This window comes from Scophthalmus maximus, chromosome 2 (assembly GCF_022379125.1).
Source record: "Scophthalmus maximus strain ysfricsl-2021 chromosome 2, ASM2237912v1, whole genome shotgun sequence".
Lineage (NCBI taxonomy): Eukaryota > Metazoa > Chordata > Actinopteri > Pleuronectiformes > Scophthalmidae > Scophthalmus > Scophthalmus maximus.
The window spans coordinates 23,257,563-23,276,003 of record NC_061516.1 but is presented as its reverse complement, the minus strand read 5'-3'; the positions used below and the strand labels follow the sequence as shown (position 1 = coordinate 23,276,003).

Sequence of the window (18,441 nt, the reverse complement as noted above, 5' to 3'; positions counted from 1 at the left end):
TCACAGAGACAAACAACCATTCAGTCTCACACCTACGGTCAATTTAGAGTCTCCAATGAACCTGACCCCAGTCTGCATGTCTCTGGACTGTGGGAGGAAGCCGGAGAACCCGGAGAGAACCCACGCACACACGGGGGAGAACATGCAAACTCCACACAGAAAGGCCCTGGTTGGTTTGAACCGGGACTCGAACCCAGAACCTTCTTGCGCCACCGTGCAGCCCAAGAGAAAATTGAGTCAGGAAATGAGTCTCTGCAAATTAAAAATAGCCCCCTGAGAGAGAGAGAGAGAGAGGGAGAGAGAAAGAGCGGGATTGTAGGAAGACGGGGAAAAGGAAGATAAATTCTGAGAGTAAATGAAACTTGGGTGGGAGATTCAGGAGGGAGAAACATGAAAGACTAAGTGCTGTGTTAAATCATACGTACATCTGTCCCCGGTTGACAGATGAGTCCTCTGAAGTCCTTCGTGAGCTCGGGCTATTCGTCACTCACGCTGAGCACTGACGGACTTTGCATCTCATTAACCTTATTGGTGTTTCTTTTTGTTTGTATGTTGTTGGTTTTTATAATACTGCATTGCACACAACAATCATCTTCACGAGTGGAGAACGATGAAAACAAACATCTTTAAATGTCCGGAGCCCTTTTTTTCGTTTTTCCGTTTGAATGTTGATAAACTTCTCCTTTTCTTTTTTTATTAAAAATGTGAAGAATCCAATGGACACTCACGAGTCACGTTTGTGCAGCACGTACTCTTGTACACGTCTATAAAACACATCTATAGACAGAACTACACCTCCACTAGAGGGCAGCACGCACCAAATGTTATCAGGCATGACTCTGAATGAACAGGAAAAGAATATTAATATATATATATATATATATATATGTGTATGTATGTATGTATGTATGTATATATATCAATGTATATATGTGTATATATATATACACATATATACATATATATAAATAATATCTTCGAACTTCGATAAACAGCTTTTAAAATCCACTATCCTTCAAAAATACAAAATGGTTAGTCAGCATTTTCTCATTGATGATTTCTGTGTGTTATTCATTTCACTCTCATCCAGCTGCAGCAGAAAATAAATCTACAAATTACATAAAATACAGTGCAACTTGAACTGTGTGAAATGCATCCTGAATGTTCCTGCTCACGGTAAAAGCGAGTTGTATCAAACTGTATAAAAAAAAATACTTTTCTAAACAATTTAAGTATATACACACACACACACACACACATATTAGTCATCCTGAGGTAATCAAGCATCGAAGCATGTTCCTATAAACACCACTGTTCCTACTGATTTGTCTTTAAAGCCGTGGTTGTTTCAGAGCTCAAATATTCCTGAGATTCTGAACTGTAGTGAGCCACTTGCAACGCGGGAGACGTTAGAAGCTCGTCAGTACCTGACAGTTGGTGGAAAAGTCGCATGAATTGTTATGGAGAAACCTGGAATGCATTCCCGATATGAGTGTAAATCAAAATGGTAATGCGAGTTTAATAAAGGTCTGGCAGCCCTTGTCGTTAAACAGGCACTTATCTCAAGTCTTATCACATCATGATATGATCAGAAGTATGTGATTGGTCTGAGTGCACAGGAGGCCGCAAAATGAAGGCAAAGTCCACGGTGTTGTTCATATTTTACAGGATCAGTATGAGTTTTAACGGTGACGGGGCGCGACGTGTGTCTAAAGCGGGCGCCGGTCGCCCCCGGTCGCCGCGTCCCGGCCGGACAAAGGCCGGGCGTCTTCGGCCAGCGAGCACATATCGAGTCCCACGAAGCGGGACGAGAGCGAAGCCAGGGGCGGGACGGGCAACGCAGGCGCCGACAGGAGAGCGTCCGTGTGGGGGAAGGCAGAGGTCAAAGGGCAGTCCGGGGAGGCGTACTTGGCCAACACCCGGAGCTGCTCCGGCTGCAGGTTGGCGTCGCTGCGGACCCGTTGGCACAAGGCGGAGACGCTGTGACATGTGCTCAGCTTCATCTGGCTCAGCTGGCTCCGCTCCGCGATCAGCTTCTCCCTCTCCGTCTTCTGTGACACACACAAGCACACACGACCTCGTCGTCATTGTCTGCAAACGAAGAGGGGGCAAGCGATTATTGGAAGGCAAATGTCAGTACCAGCTTGTTGATTTCACACTGCAGATTGTAAATGCAGTCCAGCTTCCTCTTGCGGCAGCGCTGGGCGGCGAGGCGGTTCTTGCTGCGCCGCCTCATGTCGTGGACGAACTCGAGCTGCTCGCACGTCAGGGCCTGTTGCTTGAGCAGCTGCTGGAAGTCGTTTCGGCTCAGGTCCACGATCCAGGCCACCGAGAAAGGCAACTGCACCTGGGGACACGGCAAATAAAGCTTACGCAAAGTTCTGTGACAGTGAGAGCAGCTGCGTCGATGGAGGAGCACCTGTAACGACGGACTGCGCCAAAATCGACGCTTATTTTTTGAAGAATTAGATCTATTTTTCACATAATGTCACGCTGTAGATGGCACGTCAGTGGGACTGTACATGTTGCACACTGCTGAAAACTGAAAAATGCGTGTTTTATTAAATCGTATTAGTCGGACCTGAAGTCATGCATACACCTGCTCCAGTGGAGAAAGAGTGTTTCATAACAATTCGATGAGTTAAATATATGATGATCATCTGAGAGAGCAGAACTTGCAGTGCACGGACAAAAAAAAGAAGAAAAAAAAAGAGTAAAGCACAGCAAAAGCCAGACGAGTTCAGATAGTTACATTTCTACCAGGCGGTTAATTATTAATTCTCGAGTAGTGGGTGATGGCTGCTGCCAATGTGTGACAGGAAATGCACACTCGCCGCTTTATTAGAGCAGTATAAATCATGTAGGGGTGTTTATCTCGAGCAAATAAAAGCACTGTTTGCACTGAAATGACCCCCCCCCCGTCGCCTGTAAAGTCAACGCGATCTCTGGAGGCCCGAGGTGTCACATTCAAGCTGAGTTGGACTCTGAACCAATTAGCGCGAGACACATGCTCATGGTCACAACACACACACACACACACACACACGTCAGCCATGCCTGGGTGAATAATTAACTTGGCGCCGCAGCGAATTCCACTTTCCTTTACGTGAATGCAAACACTCTGATGTACCGTACCTTAACTCAACTCTTATCTTAAACGAACATAGCATAGTAATCTACGAGCAGGGTTGAGCTCGCTGATACTTATCACTTGAGCTCAATTTCAGTATGAACATGAACTTTGCAGACTCGCTTCGCGGCCGTACACCTGCTCACCTGTCGGGCCCGCTCACGCGCGTAGGACTCGCTGTCCCCCTCCGTCTCCGTCTCCGAGTCGCCGTCCTCCCCCGAGTTCAGGGACGACACACCCGAGTGGGACGCGCCCTCGCACTCGGACAGCCCCGCGCCCTGCCACGAGCGTTTGCCCTGGTCCAGCTCTTGGAGGAAGGGACAGCCGCCGCCGGTGCCGCCGCCGCCGCCGGTGCCGCCGCTGGCGGCGAGGTCGACGTGGAGCTTCAGCCACTCTAAAGACGAGCTCTGCACCTGAACGCCCGCTGCGTCAGAGGAGCGTCCCGCATCGGGGGCCTGGGAGATGGGCTGAGGCGAGCCCACGTCGGCGCTGCCCTCTCTGGCAGGATTCACGGGCAGGGTCCCCTTCTCCGTGATGCCCACTGGTCCCTCTTCTCCCCTTTCTTCCCAGGCGTTCTCCGCCCTTTTCCCCTCCGCTTCTACCCGCTCCCCTGCGTTTTGACGAATGGACACGGGCACTACCACGCAAGAGTCCCGCGGTTTCTTGTCTTCTTTAAGGCCCATGCAGACGAACCTCTCCTGCCCCCATGACCTAGTCATTGCAGGGCCCCCAGCCAAGGCCCTCAGGGGACAGCGGTGCATTATTGACCCCGGTGACCTTTCACCCAGCACTGTGCTTTCCCCGACGGGGACCGCTTTGACGCGGGATCTATCCGGAGAGCTGGCCCCGGCGGTTTGCGCCATCATCTCTTCCTCCGTCTTCGTGCCGTCCTCTCTTTCATTCGTGTCTCTCTGAGCCGCACGGACGCCCCCGCCGGCCACGCCGCCTTCTGTTTTCTTGTCGTGTATCTCAGTTTTCCGCGGCTCATCAGCACCGTCACTGCTCAGTCCGGCGGGATTTGCCTGTGCAGTTTCATTCTGACTGGAGCAGGGTGAGCAGGACGGCTCACACTCATCCCTGATCACCGTTGCTAGACTGCTAAGACTCTTCTCCGCCCCACAAGCGTCTTTGCCACAAGCCAGCTGGAACTTACGATACTTTGGACATTGCGTAAAATTATCCTTCGCCCCTTCTGCTACAGGTGTAGTTGTGCCTTTAGTATTCGGACTTCCCGTTTTGCCGCGCTCTGATTTCTCGCAGCGCACAGCCACTTCCTGCTGAGATGTTGAGTCAGCAACTGGTTTTGCTTCTTTCTCGTCCAACAGCGCGGCGTCAGAGTCTGTGGAACAGTCCTCCTTTGATAAAGGCCTCTTGTTTTTCTTTTTACAGCAGGTCTTTCTAGGAAAAGGGAGGGAGCCCTTGCTGCTGCCGCCGCCGCTGGAGAAGAACTTGGGGAGGAGGAAATCAAAGCAGGCCTCGTCTAGGTCTCTGAAACCAAGAACAGACGCCGCGTTGCGTATTTCTAAGACACTGTCCTTCCCGAAGAGAAGTTTGGACGTGTAGGCAAACTTGAGTAAGGGCTCAAAGCCAGCGACCGTCACCTGAGAGAGAGGACAGATGACACAATAACACATGAGCACCTCCTTGCTTTGATTTACGTGATTCACAGGCAAACAGCTGAAATATTTTCGATCAATTAACATTTTTACAATACAATTTTACATTTTTTTTACATTCTAAATGAAAGGCCAGGATTGTAGGACTAGTACTGGTTCAGCAACAAACAAACTAAATTCTCTACTTCTTGCAGTTTCTCCTACTTAAAGAATTAAAGAGTTTGGTAAAAGAAACAGTGCAGTAAAGTGATTTGGTCATCAAAATGTATTTTTAGCTCTTTATATTAGTGTGGCTAGACAGACAGGAAATTTCAAAAATGCTGATATGGTTCCTCTCCAAACTGGTGATCACGTCTTGGCCTTATTCATCCATCTGTTCATATATCACCAATCTATCCTTCTGCACCGGCACCACGAGGTGACGAGCTCACCTCCCGCGGCAGGGTGACCACCGCGCCGTGCGGCGAGAGGCAGGAGGTCCTGTGCGTGAAGTACTCGCTGCAGGAGGCGAGCACCGAGCGGTGGGCGCGGAAGCTCCGACCCTCCACCACCAGGGTCACGTCGCACAGGACGTCCCGCCGACGCTGGTCGTCCAGGCAGCGCAGCACATGGGAGGAATGCACCGTGGACTCGAATGTAAACACAGACGCCCGGGGAGCAGACATGGCCATCAGGGACGTCTATATGTGCACGCACACACACACACACACACACACACACACACACACAAACAACTTAAAGGTCACCAATCGCTCTGTATCAGGATTACTGTACACATTATCAGGATTTACTGTAAGACAATGGTAACAAAAAAACATGCCTACCTTACACAGTTTACCATATATATATATATATATATATATATATATATATGTATATCCAAGTGTCTTAGAGCGGTAAAGGAAGTCCCAGCTGTTGAGCACACATGGTTATTTCTAAATGTCGTCCAACCAGACTACGCTTCCCAGAAAGCTTTATCTCAACTCGGCTACAAACTAAAAACTGAGGTTGACTCAGTCCTATGGCCTGTGTGTGAGTATGTGAGAAGGGAGGGAGGCATAGAGGGAGTGTGTGTGTGTGTGTGTGTGTGTGTGTGTGTGTGTGTGTGTGTGCGTGCGTGAGTGTGTGTGCGGTGTGTGTGTTGCAACAGCTCTGGGTGGAACAGAGCAAACGCTGACTCATGGACTCTTGCTGATAAAGGATGAGCAAGCAGTTTTCCCAGTTCATACCAATCCCACCCTTGGATCCGGGTAAAGTAACAAAGCTTTTCCCAGGAAAAAAAAAAAAAATGAACAACCCTTTTATAGACTTTCCCCCCCAAAACACAATCCAGAGATTGAGGTGGGAACAAATAAAAAAGAACAGTGTTTGGACGGGATCGTGCCTTTAGACGTAGATGAGAGTGGACTGAACTCAGAGAGAGAGGGAGGATACTGTGTTGATCGAAAGGATCTTGTAGTTTTCGTATGTTGTTGTCTTTGAAGAAGCCAATCTTAGAGCGAGAGAGAGAGAGAGAGGAACGATAAGTTAACAGCTGTGAGATCGCACCAATGCAACTAATGTCATCTGATGTAAAAAAAAACAACAATATTATTTCCTCTCTGGCTTTAAAAGTGTTTTGTGGCTTTCAAGGCGGCAGGTACGAAGATGTTTGTGATAGGATGAGCACAGACAAAGTGTGCGATTAACCAAAAGACCTTTGCAGGTAAAGTGCGAATGAAAAAGAGTGTACAAATAAACAGAAGACAAGAAGACACAACAGCGCTGGACCTGCAGTCAGTACAACACAGCCGAGATGAATAGTCACCTTTACGAAGCAGCGTTGCCAGTGTCACATGTTTTTCGAAGAAAGGAAAAAAAAAGGGAAGCCAGACCGACGCTGGCCAATCAGACGGCTGTTTCATAATTCCAGAATGAGCTAATCTCCTCATGAACCACAACAAAAAAAAAAAAATAAGAGATTAAAAAAAAAAAGAATCTAGTTCCTTATTCCATGTAAGCGACACATGCAGCACTTGTGTGTCCACAGAGCGCACACACACACACACACACACACACACACACACACAATCTCAATGAGCCGCAGCCTGGAAGAAATGAAACTACGGTTAGGAACTGACGCCGGTGTTAAAATGAGATGCGCTTTATTTTTTGAATCAGGTGAGCACGGTAAGCAACAGTTCATCTCTGTTTGTATGCTGCCCCTCGTACAGGTGGGTGAGACACACTACGTCAAAAAAATAAAAAAAAAAAATAAAAAAAAGATGACAACTCTTTTAACGCTGCTGACTCCAGTTCCTCACAAACGGCCTCAATCCCCCCGAGCCCGTAGCACTATGCTCGACGGTGATCTCATTTCTGTTTTTACTGTAACAGGAACCTGACAGGCAAAGGGAAGAAGTGAGGGGGAGGGGGGGGGGGGGGGGGGGGAGGGGGCACTCCCCCCAAAAACCCCCTCAAAAACCCACAACATTTGGACCACATCCCATCCGCACACCTCAGGTAAAAAAAAAAAGAAAAAGAAGAGGGTCTGAGTCTCCGCGGGACCTGAGACGGATATCAGAGGTACCTGGTCACATCCGCAGCAGCCAGCTGACACTGCACGGACGTGGACTCGACCCGACATCACATGATAAAGAATACAGTGCCCAGAGAGAGACGGGCCTTGTGTCACAGCGCCGCTGAGTCACTGCGGCGACCTCGCACCGATGACGAGGGCACATCTGTGGTTCAGACCGATGACTCAGACCTCGGAACACACGCTGCACCTTTCTGTGCAATTAACCGATTCGCAGGCTGCAGTTGTCTATATATATCACGGGCACAGGCTCAGAGTCTTTTTCTTTTGTTGTTGTCAATGTCTGCTGGGTTCATCTGGCCTGGTGTCAGCCGGATGGCCGTAGGTCTCGGGGGGGTGTGTGTGTGTGTGCGTGTGTGTGCGTGTGTGTGTGTGTGTGTGTGTGTGTGTGTGTGTGTGTGTGTGTGGGGTGGGGGGTCACGAGGAGTCCGGCCTCGTCGGACCGGTCGGGCACAGCCCCCGCAGCTGCTGAGCGCGCTCCTCGTGGACGGTCACCAGGTCGCGGTTCTCCTCCGACAGACGGCGGAACTCGTCCTCCAGACGGGCGATCTCCACGGCGACCTCCTCGTCGGCCACCAGCTCTGCCAGCAACTTGTGCCTGGACGTGGACACGCGAGATCAAGATGTTAGGAGCAGAGAGAGGGGGGGGGGGACAGTCAGACAGTCATGTTCATTTTCGAACTCTGCGATGAGAAGCTGGCGACTGCCCCAGACTACATGTTTGCAGGAGGCTGGGAAACACCTGTGGCAGGTTTCCCAGCTCGGGGGAAGGCAGATTGATGAGGAAATTACAGTCTCCACGTGTCTTGTTTCTAGGCATGTGGGAGGAAACCACAGCGACCCAGAGAACTATGGGAACAACGCGGACTTACAAGAAGAGCTGAGTTATGGCAGAAACAAACAAACAATCCCTGATCCTGCTCGGTGTCGGGCAACGGAGCAAACCACTCTGACATAAGGACATAAGACATTTTGGCGGCCGCGGTCAAATGCAGTTTCATATTCATTAATTGCTCAGCATAAATTGTTGCTTATTTATTAGGAAAGAAACTTTTTTATTGCTTTTAATGAGGATTTAAAGGTCGCACACTTAAATAAGATATTCGGGTGAGAAAAAAAAGATAATAAAAGGCATAACGTTTTGATGGAATCTGCGATTTATGTGTCTCCATAACCACAATCCATTTTCAGAGTAATAATTCCCTGTGAGTTGGTTTGCATAAAACACAAGTTTTCAACTGCAGGGAAAAATGCAGCGCGTTTTTTTGGGCGCAAACTGAAATATGTGTGTGTACAGAGAATACTGTGATGTGTGTGTGTGTCTGCGTAGCATCTGAAAAAGGGGAAGAGATCAACCCAAACAAACAGAAGCAGAGAATCCAGACTGAATCTGACATAAACTGGACAGAATCAAAAAGGTTCACACTGTCACATTAGTTCATTTGGTTCTTTCTGTGTAAAGATCTGAAAGGTGATTATGGAACACGTGCAGATAGAAACGTTTAACACACCAACCGCAGTTGAAAGACTGAACTCAAATCGTCCTTCTTTGGACATTAATGTTTCAAAGAAAATCCCAGTGGGGCTATTTCAGGTGCATCACCATGCCAACGGGCTTAACAACATTCGGCCTAATAATGAAGTCTCAGTCCCTGTTTCTAAACACACTTGAGATGATTCTTCTGAAAACTAAAAACCATCACATCATACAGACGAGTGCCGCTTTCTTCCGGGGGAATTTTCGGAAAGAATCCCTCCTCTGTGTGTTCATTTTTCACCCTTGCATCACTTAATGTCTGAAACTCTTTTGTCCCCCCCCCCCCCCCCCCCTGTGTGTAATCTTCCTCATAGCTTTTTAAGGAAGTAAAACTTTCCATTTTGCACCACGCGTGTTTCTGTATCGCCTAACTAGGTGTCTGGCCGTATCTCAAATTTCCATGAAACGTGCGCCTGACTTCTTGAACGCGGGCACGTCCGTGGGTCCGAGGCTACGCTCGTCCCGCCGGTCCGCCTGCCGCTCTGTGTTTAGGGACGGCCAAGTGGTGTAGGTCGTGTGTGTGTGTGTGTGTGCGTGCGTCAGTGTTTGGTGGTAGGGTGACAGCGAAAGGCCTTGAAAATCCCTCCGCTAAGACTACCCACAGCTGCTGAGGACACGGGGGACAGTGTGTAACGCAGCCCTGCTCACGCACAAGCGCAGACAATACAATCGGAGCTTACAAGCAACTCTAATGCAATCAGGGTCTTTCCCCAAAACCAACCGGATGAACCCAGAGCACCGTGTAACTTCCACAAACTGTACACATCACACGTGCTGCATCTTTGCTGTAATACAAACTAATTATAACAATGAATTCTAAATCTGAAATGAAAGTCACACTGTAAAATACCAGCTACTCAGAGACCATCTGAGGGGAACTGCTCTCAGTTGTTGGTCATGCGCTTGATGCTGTAAGCGGTCTATAAACGTGTGCCATCTGGTGGACGTTTGGAAATGCTCCGCAGTCCAACAAAGGGTGGCACTGCTGGGAATTTAACCCCTTAAACCTCGTAAAGTTCCGATCATATGCCTGTGTAACGGTAAAATTAAAGGTGACATATTGTGCAAGAATCACTTTTTCAGTCTTTGCGCACGTACATGTGTGTATCTGTGGAGCCTGCCAGCCCACAAACTGTGAAAAAAATATGTTGGTTTTTTTTTGTGTTCAGCCTGAAGCGCTGAACAACTGGTTCAGATTTCTGTCCCACTGTGATGTCACAGTGGGACTCTATTGGGGGTCACCGCGCCTGCAATCTGAGAATCTCCTGAAGGGACGTGACACTTCCTACACATTCTGAAATCGGTGGACCAATCACCACAGACTGGGGCCAGCTGGCCAATCAGAGCACACTGGGGTTAAATCGGGAGGCGGGGCTTAAAGAAATCCAGGTGTTTTAGACAGAGGGTGAGAAGAGGAGCTGCAGGAATGGGCAGTATGAGAACACTGATGCCTTTTCTGAACATTGGAGCATGTGAACCTTCTCAAGCGGTCACATGAATTACAAGTATTAACCTGAATATGAGCATAATGTGTCAGCTTTAAAAGTAAATAAATAATAACATCATTTTTTTTCATGTTTTCAACTGGTACAAGCAGTGACCCTGATGCAGTCAGATGCTTTACAATCTCTCCACAAAGTTTTTATTTTGTGGTATTTTAACAAAAACAGATGACACGGCCGGAATGTACAACACGTATACTGTCGAGGTGACTCCCTCAGGGACCTTACTTGCGGTCCTCGAGCAGGGACATCTCGTGTTTGACCTGGTGGAACTCCCTCGCCATCCTGCAGTGTTCCTTGTACACCTGAACGCTCTCTCTCAGGGACACACAGGGCGGGACTGGCTGCAAGACGTCGGGGAGATGTAGCGTTAGTTAAGAATCATTTCGAGCTATTGAGAAAAAAAAAAAAAAAAAGTGTAACATCATACAAGCAGCACACGTTCGACCGCCATGAACACTTGACATCGTCCAGGTGATTATTCTGGGTGCGATAAAAACAATTGGCTAGAATCTAGAATGAATGATCTAGCCGCTGGATCTCTGGGATATGACCAAATTGTTTTAGTGACCATTCATAGATTAAAGTACCTTGGTAATATTGATAAGACGGTAAATATTCATACTTTTTAAACATTTAATTGACGTAAGGTGGACCAGGTTTTATCTAATACCTAATGTTGAAGATGCATTCAATTTTGTTTTACATCATTTTTCATGTTTTCTAAAGGTCAAGGTCAATCTTACTGTTTGTTTGTTAATGAACACCATTATAAAATAAACAAAAAGGAAATGTGCTTGATTGTAGCAAAATTGCTTATTTATGTCCATAAAACCCACAGGAACAGGTATATAAAAAAATACAAATATACAATACACAAGTTTGTCCCCTGGGCAACAATTAATGTTGTAATGCATACTATATATCAACTGTTAATTATCTTTCAAAGATGTTTACCTCTGTGCCTCCAATAGCTTATGCTTCCACATGAGAGGCACAAACTGTGGCTTGGTATGTCGTAAATAAATTGTCTGAACTTAGCTGCAGATATGACAAAACATGAGACCACTGTGCTTGAGGACAACAAGTAAGACTGACAACTGACATATATTCATAATCATACTACTTGCGTGAGACCTATACATGCTTATTTCTTATTATTGGAAGAAGGGGCCTTGTTGCACAGTGGTAGTGTGTCTTTCTCCACATCACGATTTGAGGTTTCGTAAAGAAGAAGAGTTACATACATGGAAACAGAACAGAAATTGTATTTCCTTGTTTTTGCAATGGTACAGCGCATGGCAGCCGCCATTCATTGGCCTACTACTGTTCTCATCTGACACTCTAAACCAACGTGCACTTTATGTGACCTGGCGCCGGCACTCGCTGAAGGATAATTCAATGACAACACTAATAGCAGCGTGAGCACACAGTGAAAACATTGATTTATGGGCACGCATTAAACCAAAGCTTCTCCTTATTTAGCGACTAAGCTCTGACCACAAAGAGTTTTTATATCATCAACCTTTAATGTTTTATTTTTCTAACATTATATTGAGGTTAATTTTTGATCGACAAATTTTTACTTCATTTGCAAAGCTACTATTCCTTTTGCAAGTGAGGTCCACCCAATAAGATTCGTCTGACAGAAGTGGGTTAGTATTTAGATCTGAGTTTTCTAGCTTGTTTGTACAGAACTTGTACTGTACTTGTACTGTACTTGTGTACGAAGAGAGCAACAATGATAGTACAAGTGAGCGAAAATAATCAAACTATGCATAACATAATAATACATAATGAACAGTTTACCTGTAATCGCTGTTCAAGGTCCGGGAAAGTCTGATCGAGCTCCTCCACATCTTTTACATCTGTTGAATAATCAGTACAATAATAATGTAGTACATAGTGTGAAATATTAAAACACAATACTGTTGATGATACCAACGATTTAACATGACATATATATTTATTTTTTTATTACTTCAAATTGCCAGATTTTTCAGAGCAAACTGGTGGAATGATATTCAGATATTCTATTTAGATAAAAGCAGCTGTAAACCGTTACTGTAACAATACACCAATTACAAGAAATAATACTCAAACTATGTTTAAATGTTTAAACGTGCAGAAGTATAAAGAACAAAAAGTATATGGATTCACAATTCATTTAAATACTCAACGTGTATAAGACGTGTGTCAGATCGATAATCCCATTAATTGCTTTGAAAACAGCGGGTCACTGGAATTTATTGTTTTAACTCACGTTGAAGGACAACTGTGTTTCTTTAATGACTAAGGTTTCCCGTCAGAATTAAAAAAATATATTTATTGTGATCGACCACCCTCAAGGTCTCTGCAAGTTGACTTTCATACAGAACGCTTAATGATGGTTGGCCTGAAAAGCAGGAACTCCTTCCTCTGCCATTTGAAAAGTTAACTTCATTTTGGTAAATCAACATGAAGCAGAATGTCTTCTCCGTTTACATATTTTCACACCATTTTTATTTTGCCATGTGCGCTTCATGTACAGCCAAGTGACTCGCTCCACAGGCAATTCCATAAATGAAATGGCCCAAAAGGAAACACTATAGGGGCCTCTTATATGACACAACAACATAGCAACACAGCGCTACGCCGTATAAATGAGCCTTGTCCTCTCTTGCTGAACAGCGGTAATGAGCTGTCATGTTGAAAGACACGCAGGGGACAGGATACAGAGAGGGCCCCCTACCCAGACAGATGAACGGGGTGGGCAGACAGAACAGACAGGCCAGATGTACAGACAGACAGACAGACTGACAGACGGACTGACAGACAGACAGACAGACAGACAGACTGACAGACAGACGGACTGACAGACAGACGGACTGACAGACAGACAGACTGACAGACAGACAGGCCAGATGTACAGACAGACAGACAGACAGACAGACAGACTGACAGACGGACAGACGGACTGACAGACAGACAGACAGACAGACTGACAGACGGACAGACAGACAGACAGACAGACAGATGGACTGACAGGCCAGATGTACAGACAGACAGACAGACAGACAGACTGACAGACAGACAGACAGGCCAGATGTACAGACAGACAGACAGACAGACAGACAGACAGACAGACGGACGGACGGACTGACAGACGGACAGACAGACAGACAGACAGACAGACAGACAGACAGACAGACAGACAGAGAGACAGACGGACTGACAGCCAGACAGACAGACTAACAGACAAACAGACAGACAGACAGACAGACAGACAGACGGACAGACTGACTGACAGACTGACTGACTGACAGACGGACGGACTGACAGACAGACAGACAGACGGACAGACTGACTGACAGACGGACGGACTGACTGACAGACAGACAGACAGACAGACAGACAGACAGACTGACAGCCAGACAGACAGACAGACAGACAGACAGACAGACGGACTGACAGCCAGACAGACAGACAGACAGACGGACTGACAGCCAGACAGACTGACTGACAGCCAGACAGACAGACTGACAGCCAGACAGACAGAAACAGACAGGTTGTCTGCACCGGCCCCTGCCTCGCCAGTAATGTCCGCCCCCTGGAGGTGGAAACACGTGTGGAGAATCCTGGGATGATGCAACGTTCTAAAAGCAGTGGGGTATTAGCGGGCCAGCCGAGCAGTCACGGGGCCAATTATGATGTGGGAATGAATACAGTTCTCAAGCCTCGGGATTGACACGGTGCGCGGGTGCTATAACTATGCCTCCCGAGAGACGTTGATCCCCAGATGGTCCAACAAGGTCTCGGTCGGCCTGCTGAGAACACGAGTTCAGAGAGTCAACGGCACGATCGTCTCGGGGGGGGAATGTCCACAAAAAAAAGTTTGATTTGGGAGGTTGGGGTCATATTGTGTCTGTACATCTCTGGAGCTACTGCTACAACTGACGAGAGGCGCGTAAGCTTGTTGCAAACTGAAGAAGATCTTCGACAGTCAAGAGCGTGAACCTACTAATCCGAGGGAGGGGGGAAAAGCTATCTACAGCAATATGATTGATTAATAACCTCAATACGGAGCATGGGCAAATCAAAAGAAGAACTTATGGATTTCTGCTAAGTCCTTCATCTAACTTCCTGGCAGAAAGACTGGGGGTGGGGGGGGGTCCAGGGATGGGCGGAGTGGGACTGTAAGTGTTAACTGCTTATAAATATAGGCCAGTGTTCTAAAAGCTGAACGGTGAATCAGGCAGCGGGACACAGTTCGTATTGGAGGGGGGAAACCTGACTCTGCCATTGCTTGGCTGCAGCTGCTGTCCCAGTGCCTGGCCCCACTGCCGTAAAAACATCTTGACCAAAGGTACGGCAGACCTTTGAGTGTGTGTGTGTGTGTGTGTGTGTGTGTGTGTGTGTGTGTGTGTTTGTTTGTGGGGCAGTTAGACAACGTGAATTGTGCACGTTTGAACAATTGATCAATCCTAGTCCACAACGATTGTGCAATTGCATGTGCACAGCTGCCCACGTGTGTGTGTGTGTGTGTGTGTGTGCGCGCGCGCGTGTCTGTGGTTTGTTTTTAATACGATGTGGCCCCACAGAAATAGAGGGAGCACCTGTTAAACAGTTAAAGTGATGGGGCGTGAGGGGGGGGGGAGGGGTCTGCTCTGTTTTGGTGGGATAGAATGTTGGGCATGTGTTCCACACATACTGGAAACGCAGTGAGAATACGGCTCCGCGTCCCATCAGGTGTTGAACGAGCTATTAAGTAATAGGTGCAACTAAACTCAAATTGAGTTACCACAGGATACTGCAAGAGAGGTGTGTGTGTGTGTGTGTTTGTGTCTGGTCGGTCATTTCAGTGTGACGTAAGCACATGGTATAGTGTGTGTGTGTGTGTGTTTGTGTGTTTACCTGGTGTGTCACCGAGGCTGAAGGCGATTCTAACTTCAGATTTATCGGGAGACACTCTTCTGGTTGAGGTGATCATTTATCCCTTCGTTAGGGCCACAGGCACAAAACAAGAGATGTTAGCACAATCACAGTGATCTCCGGAAAGACCGGTGACGATGACACAATGGCACGATTGAGTGATGGTCCGAATATATATCATGCACATCGATGTTTGCAGCACCTTAAATATGGTAATGTCCTTCCTGCCTTTATCGGATTGTATCTCTGGATTTTAAAACTTGGACAGAGGCCATCTACGGTAAGAAAATTGTGGGTGTAATCATAAAAACAAATATATTTACATATATATATATATATTAAATTTTATAACCCAAAAGAATGGTTGATCGGAAAACACTGAGCAACAGACAATCAGAGAATCAGTATAGTTATGACTCTAGTTCGATGTGTATGTGGTGTCCAATCTGACATGGAAGATTGAAGTACAAGTGTAATGATCACACACACACACACACACACACGCTCGCACACAGCAGCAGCCACCACCGATTTCATCATGCACTAGGAGTTGCAGGTGGATTAAATAATTAGGGGGGGGCTTTGACAGACCAGCTCTGAGGTCTGGATGACCCTTCCAGTTAAGGTACATGCTTTTTATATCTGGGCATTTGTTCTGCTCTAACCCTCTTTCTCACACAGCCGACCTCAACGACCTTTGTTCACCATCAAATAAACACTTTTTTTTCTTTTTTAGAATTTATCGTCTCTAAGTTTTAAAGGATCAAGTTTTCTGTACAGTGCTGAAATGAATAAAGTACAGTTTCAGTGGGTAATACAAAAGTATAATAGTGTGTTTACATAGGCAGCATATGATTCCATTATGACGAAGAGAGCTGTATCCCATGCACGTATTGTCCAGTACGCACTGGCTGAAAAGGACCCATCTGGGGTCAACAGGTCACTGTTACCTGAAGCCGGACCAGGAAAATCAGCGGTGGTAAAGATTTAAATCATGTAGCAGTCTACGTCCCCAACACCGATGAGTTGTTTGTCCGCCGTCGAACCACAGCTGAGGTGTCGTCAGGAAGAAGAAAGAGAAAAAAACTCTCGTCGCTCACTTGTCCTGCGCAAAATCCGAGCACAGATATGGCACGCGTAAATCTCCCCGCGGGCTTCACCTCCTCGTCCCTCTGGAGACTCCCGACTGGTGGTGTTTTGTATTCAGAAGTTTCTCTGAAGTCGAGTCCGGGCGTCCGCGACTCTGTGGCGTCAGTCAAGTCAGAGGAAACTCCGGCAGTTTTCAAGTTTGGCGTTTTGGCACGGACGCGTTGTGCACGGATCTGCAGCCGCGCGGCGCAAAAAAAAAAAAAGGCAACACAACATGGCCATGGGGCGCAGGCGGTGGAGGAATGCCGCCCGCTGCGCCCCCCCCCCCCCCCCGTGGCGGCCCGGGGTCCAATTAAATGTCTCGGATGACATGACTGTAGCGCGCAAAAATGCCCATCGCTCCGGCACCGATTGGAGTGACACGGTCATGCCGCCGGGAAGCTCTCGGGCGCTGCAATAGCTGTGCAATGAGGCAGTTGCTCAGAATGAACATCTCACGATGCAATAGCCCCCGCGGAAGACAAACAGAGCAGCCCGGGGTCCGTGTGTGTCTTGTTAGGTGAGTCCACCTTAAAAACTCGGTGTGGTGCAGGGTTCTTTTCAACTGGTTGAACACCCCTGAACTTTATGACAACAGTGTGTGAAACGTTATGTATCAAATTTGTAAAAGTGCACAGCCTCAAGTATCATGGAAGTGCAACCAGAGTGTCTCATTAACATGATCAAATATTTACATAGGTGTTTTTTTTCTCCCTAAAACAGATGTAGATTCAAAGATTTTGGTTTATTGGGTTATAGATCTTCTTATACACCTTCTGTGGATTTGAATGTTTCAGAACATTAAGTGTCCACTTGTTGGTCGGAAAAAGTTCTAAAGGGAAATCAACCATTCTTAAACTCAACCTGACAAAGCTGAAAACATTGGTATTGTATGTCACTAAGTGTTTTTTGGGGGGGGGGGGGGTTTGTCCAAAGAAAGCAACAACAGAAAAAAGTTGAAAACTGGATGAAGACAAAGAGGCATCACAAGCTGTCTTCCATCTGCCGCTCTGTTTATAGGCCTGCATAAATGTTTATGGGCAGAATTTATACTATAGGCCTATATATACACACACACACACACACACACACACACACAACATCATAATGATGCTAAACTGACCTCAAGCCCGTGAGGATGGGTTTAAAAGAAGGCATCATAAATAAGGGCCCCTGGCTGCGGTTGTGTGAATTACTGCTCAGAGGTGATGTTCTATGCTCTGATTTACTGCCGCGAGATCTTCTGCTTTATATCCACGAGGCCAGTTTCACCTGCACGCCAGCAGATGACAGCATCCCCCCCCCCCCCCCCCCCCCTTGAAATATGTACTGCCATGGGCTTCCAGGTGGCAGGAGAGAAGGGGAGAGACAGACAGAGCAACAGAGAGAGTGAGATAAATCACGCTGTGCACTTCCAGGAGTCCTCGTCCTCCTCGTTTGTCTTCATTGACAGGCTGTTGACACAGACCTGGCTTATCGGCCGCGGAGACTGTTCATCTCATCGTGATGGATGGGACGCACTCAAATGTCTGCCACTCCTTTATGCTGGAGTCATGGTCTGGATTTGATTTCTTCTTCTGCACTTTTTGTATTTACAGCTGAGAGCGTCGTGTGGCGGCAGAGCCGACTCGACAGTTTGCGACGGACGTGCGCGCGCGGCGCTGGAGGCACACAGAGGCAGGAAAACTTTGGGTAGAGCACAGCTGGTTCATACAACTAAGTGGTCAGAATATAGGCAGTCTACATCTAGATTTTCTCAGTGCTTCGTCGACCTTAACCTCCGAAACGAAGGGCGACATGCTCCCCCATTTCTGGCTCTTTTAAAATGTCAACAACCGGCTCCTCGAGTTTGTCTCTTTTCTTTTCTTCACTCTTTCGCTCAATCTCCTTTTCTGATCTCTGCAAGAAGTATATATAAGTATGGATCACAGTCTGTGACCTTCTTACCGATGGCTCAGACAGATGCCACAGTCTCTTTATCCCCCCCCCCCCCACCCATTTCTCCTTCACCTCCTTCAAGATCACCGAGACAGATAGTT

General features: G+C 47.1%; 2 protein-coding genes across 3 annotated transcripts; both read right to left on the bottom strand.

Annotated features, from left to right (window-relative positions):
* Positions 1-683: 683 nt before the first annotated feature.
* On the bottom strand, positions 684-6,738 carry bach1b (BTB and CNC homology 1, basic leucine zipper transcription factor 1 b). 2 transcript variants are annotated; one of them, XM_047330510.1, is made up of 6 exons: positions 6,554-6,738; positions 5,571-6,238; positions 5,178-5,426; positions 3,277-4,731; positions 2,141-2,347; positions 684-2,051 (listed from the first exon to the last, which is right to left on the bottom strand). In XM_047330510.1, the coding sequence occupies exons 3-6, from the start codon at positions 5,415-5,417 to the stop codon at positions 1,710-1,712; spliced, it is 2,244 nt and encodes a 747-aa protein (XP_047186466.1). In that variant the 5' UTR covers positions 5,418-5,426; positions 5,571-6,238; positions 6,554-6,738; the 3' UTR covers positions 684-1,709. The 2 variants fall into 2 exon arrangements, with proteins under 2 accessions (XP_047186466.1, XP_047186467.1); XM_047330511.1 differs by lacking the exon at positions 6,554-6,738 and having other exon boundaries at positions 5,571-6,252.
* Positions 6,739-6,866: 128 nt separating this feature from the next.
* On the bottom strand, positions 6,867-17,083 carry map3k7cl (map3k7 C-terminal like). The gene is made up of 5 exons (XM_035626485.2): positions 16,225-17,083; positions 15,257-15,338; positions 12,173-12,231; positions 10,592-10,707; positions 6,867-7,922 (listed from the first exon to the last, which is right to left on the bottom strand). The coding sequence occupies exons 2-5, from the start codon at positions 15,330-15,332 to the stop codon at positions 7,742-7,744; spliced, it is 432 nt and encodes a 143-aa protein (XP_035482378.1). The 5' UTR covers positions 15,333-15,338; positions 16,225-17,083; the 3' UTR covers positions 6,867-7,741.
* Between the last annotated feature and the right edge of the window lie 1,358 nt (positions 17,084-18,441).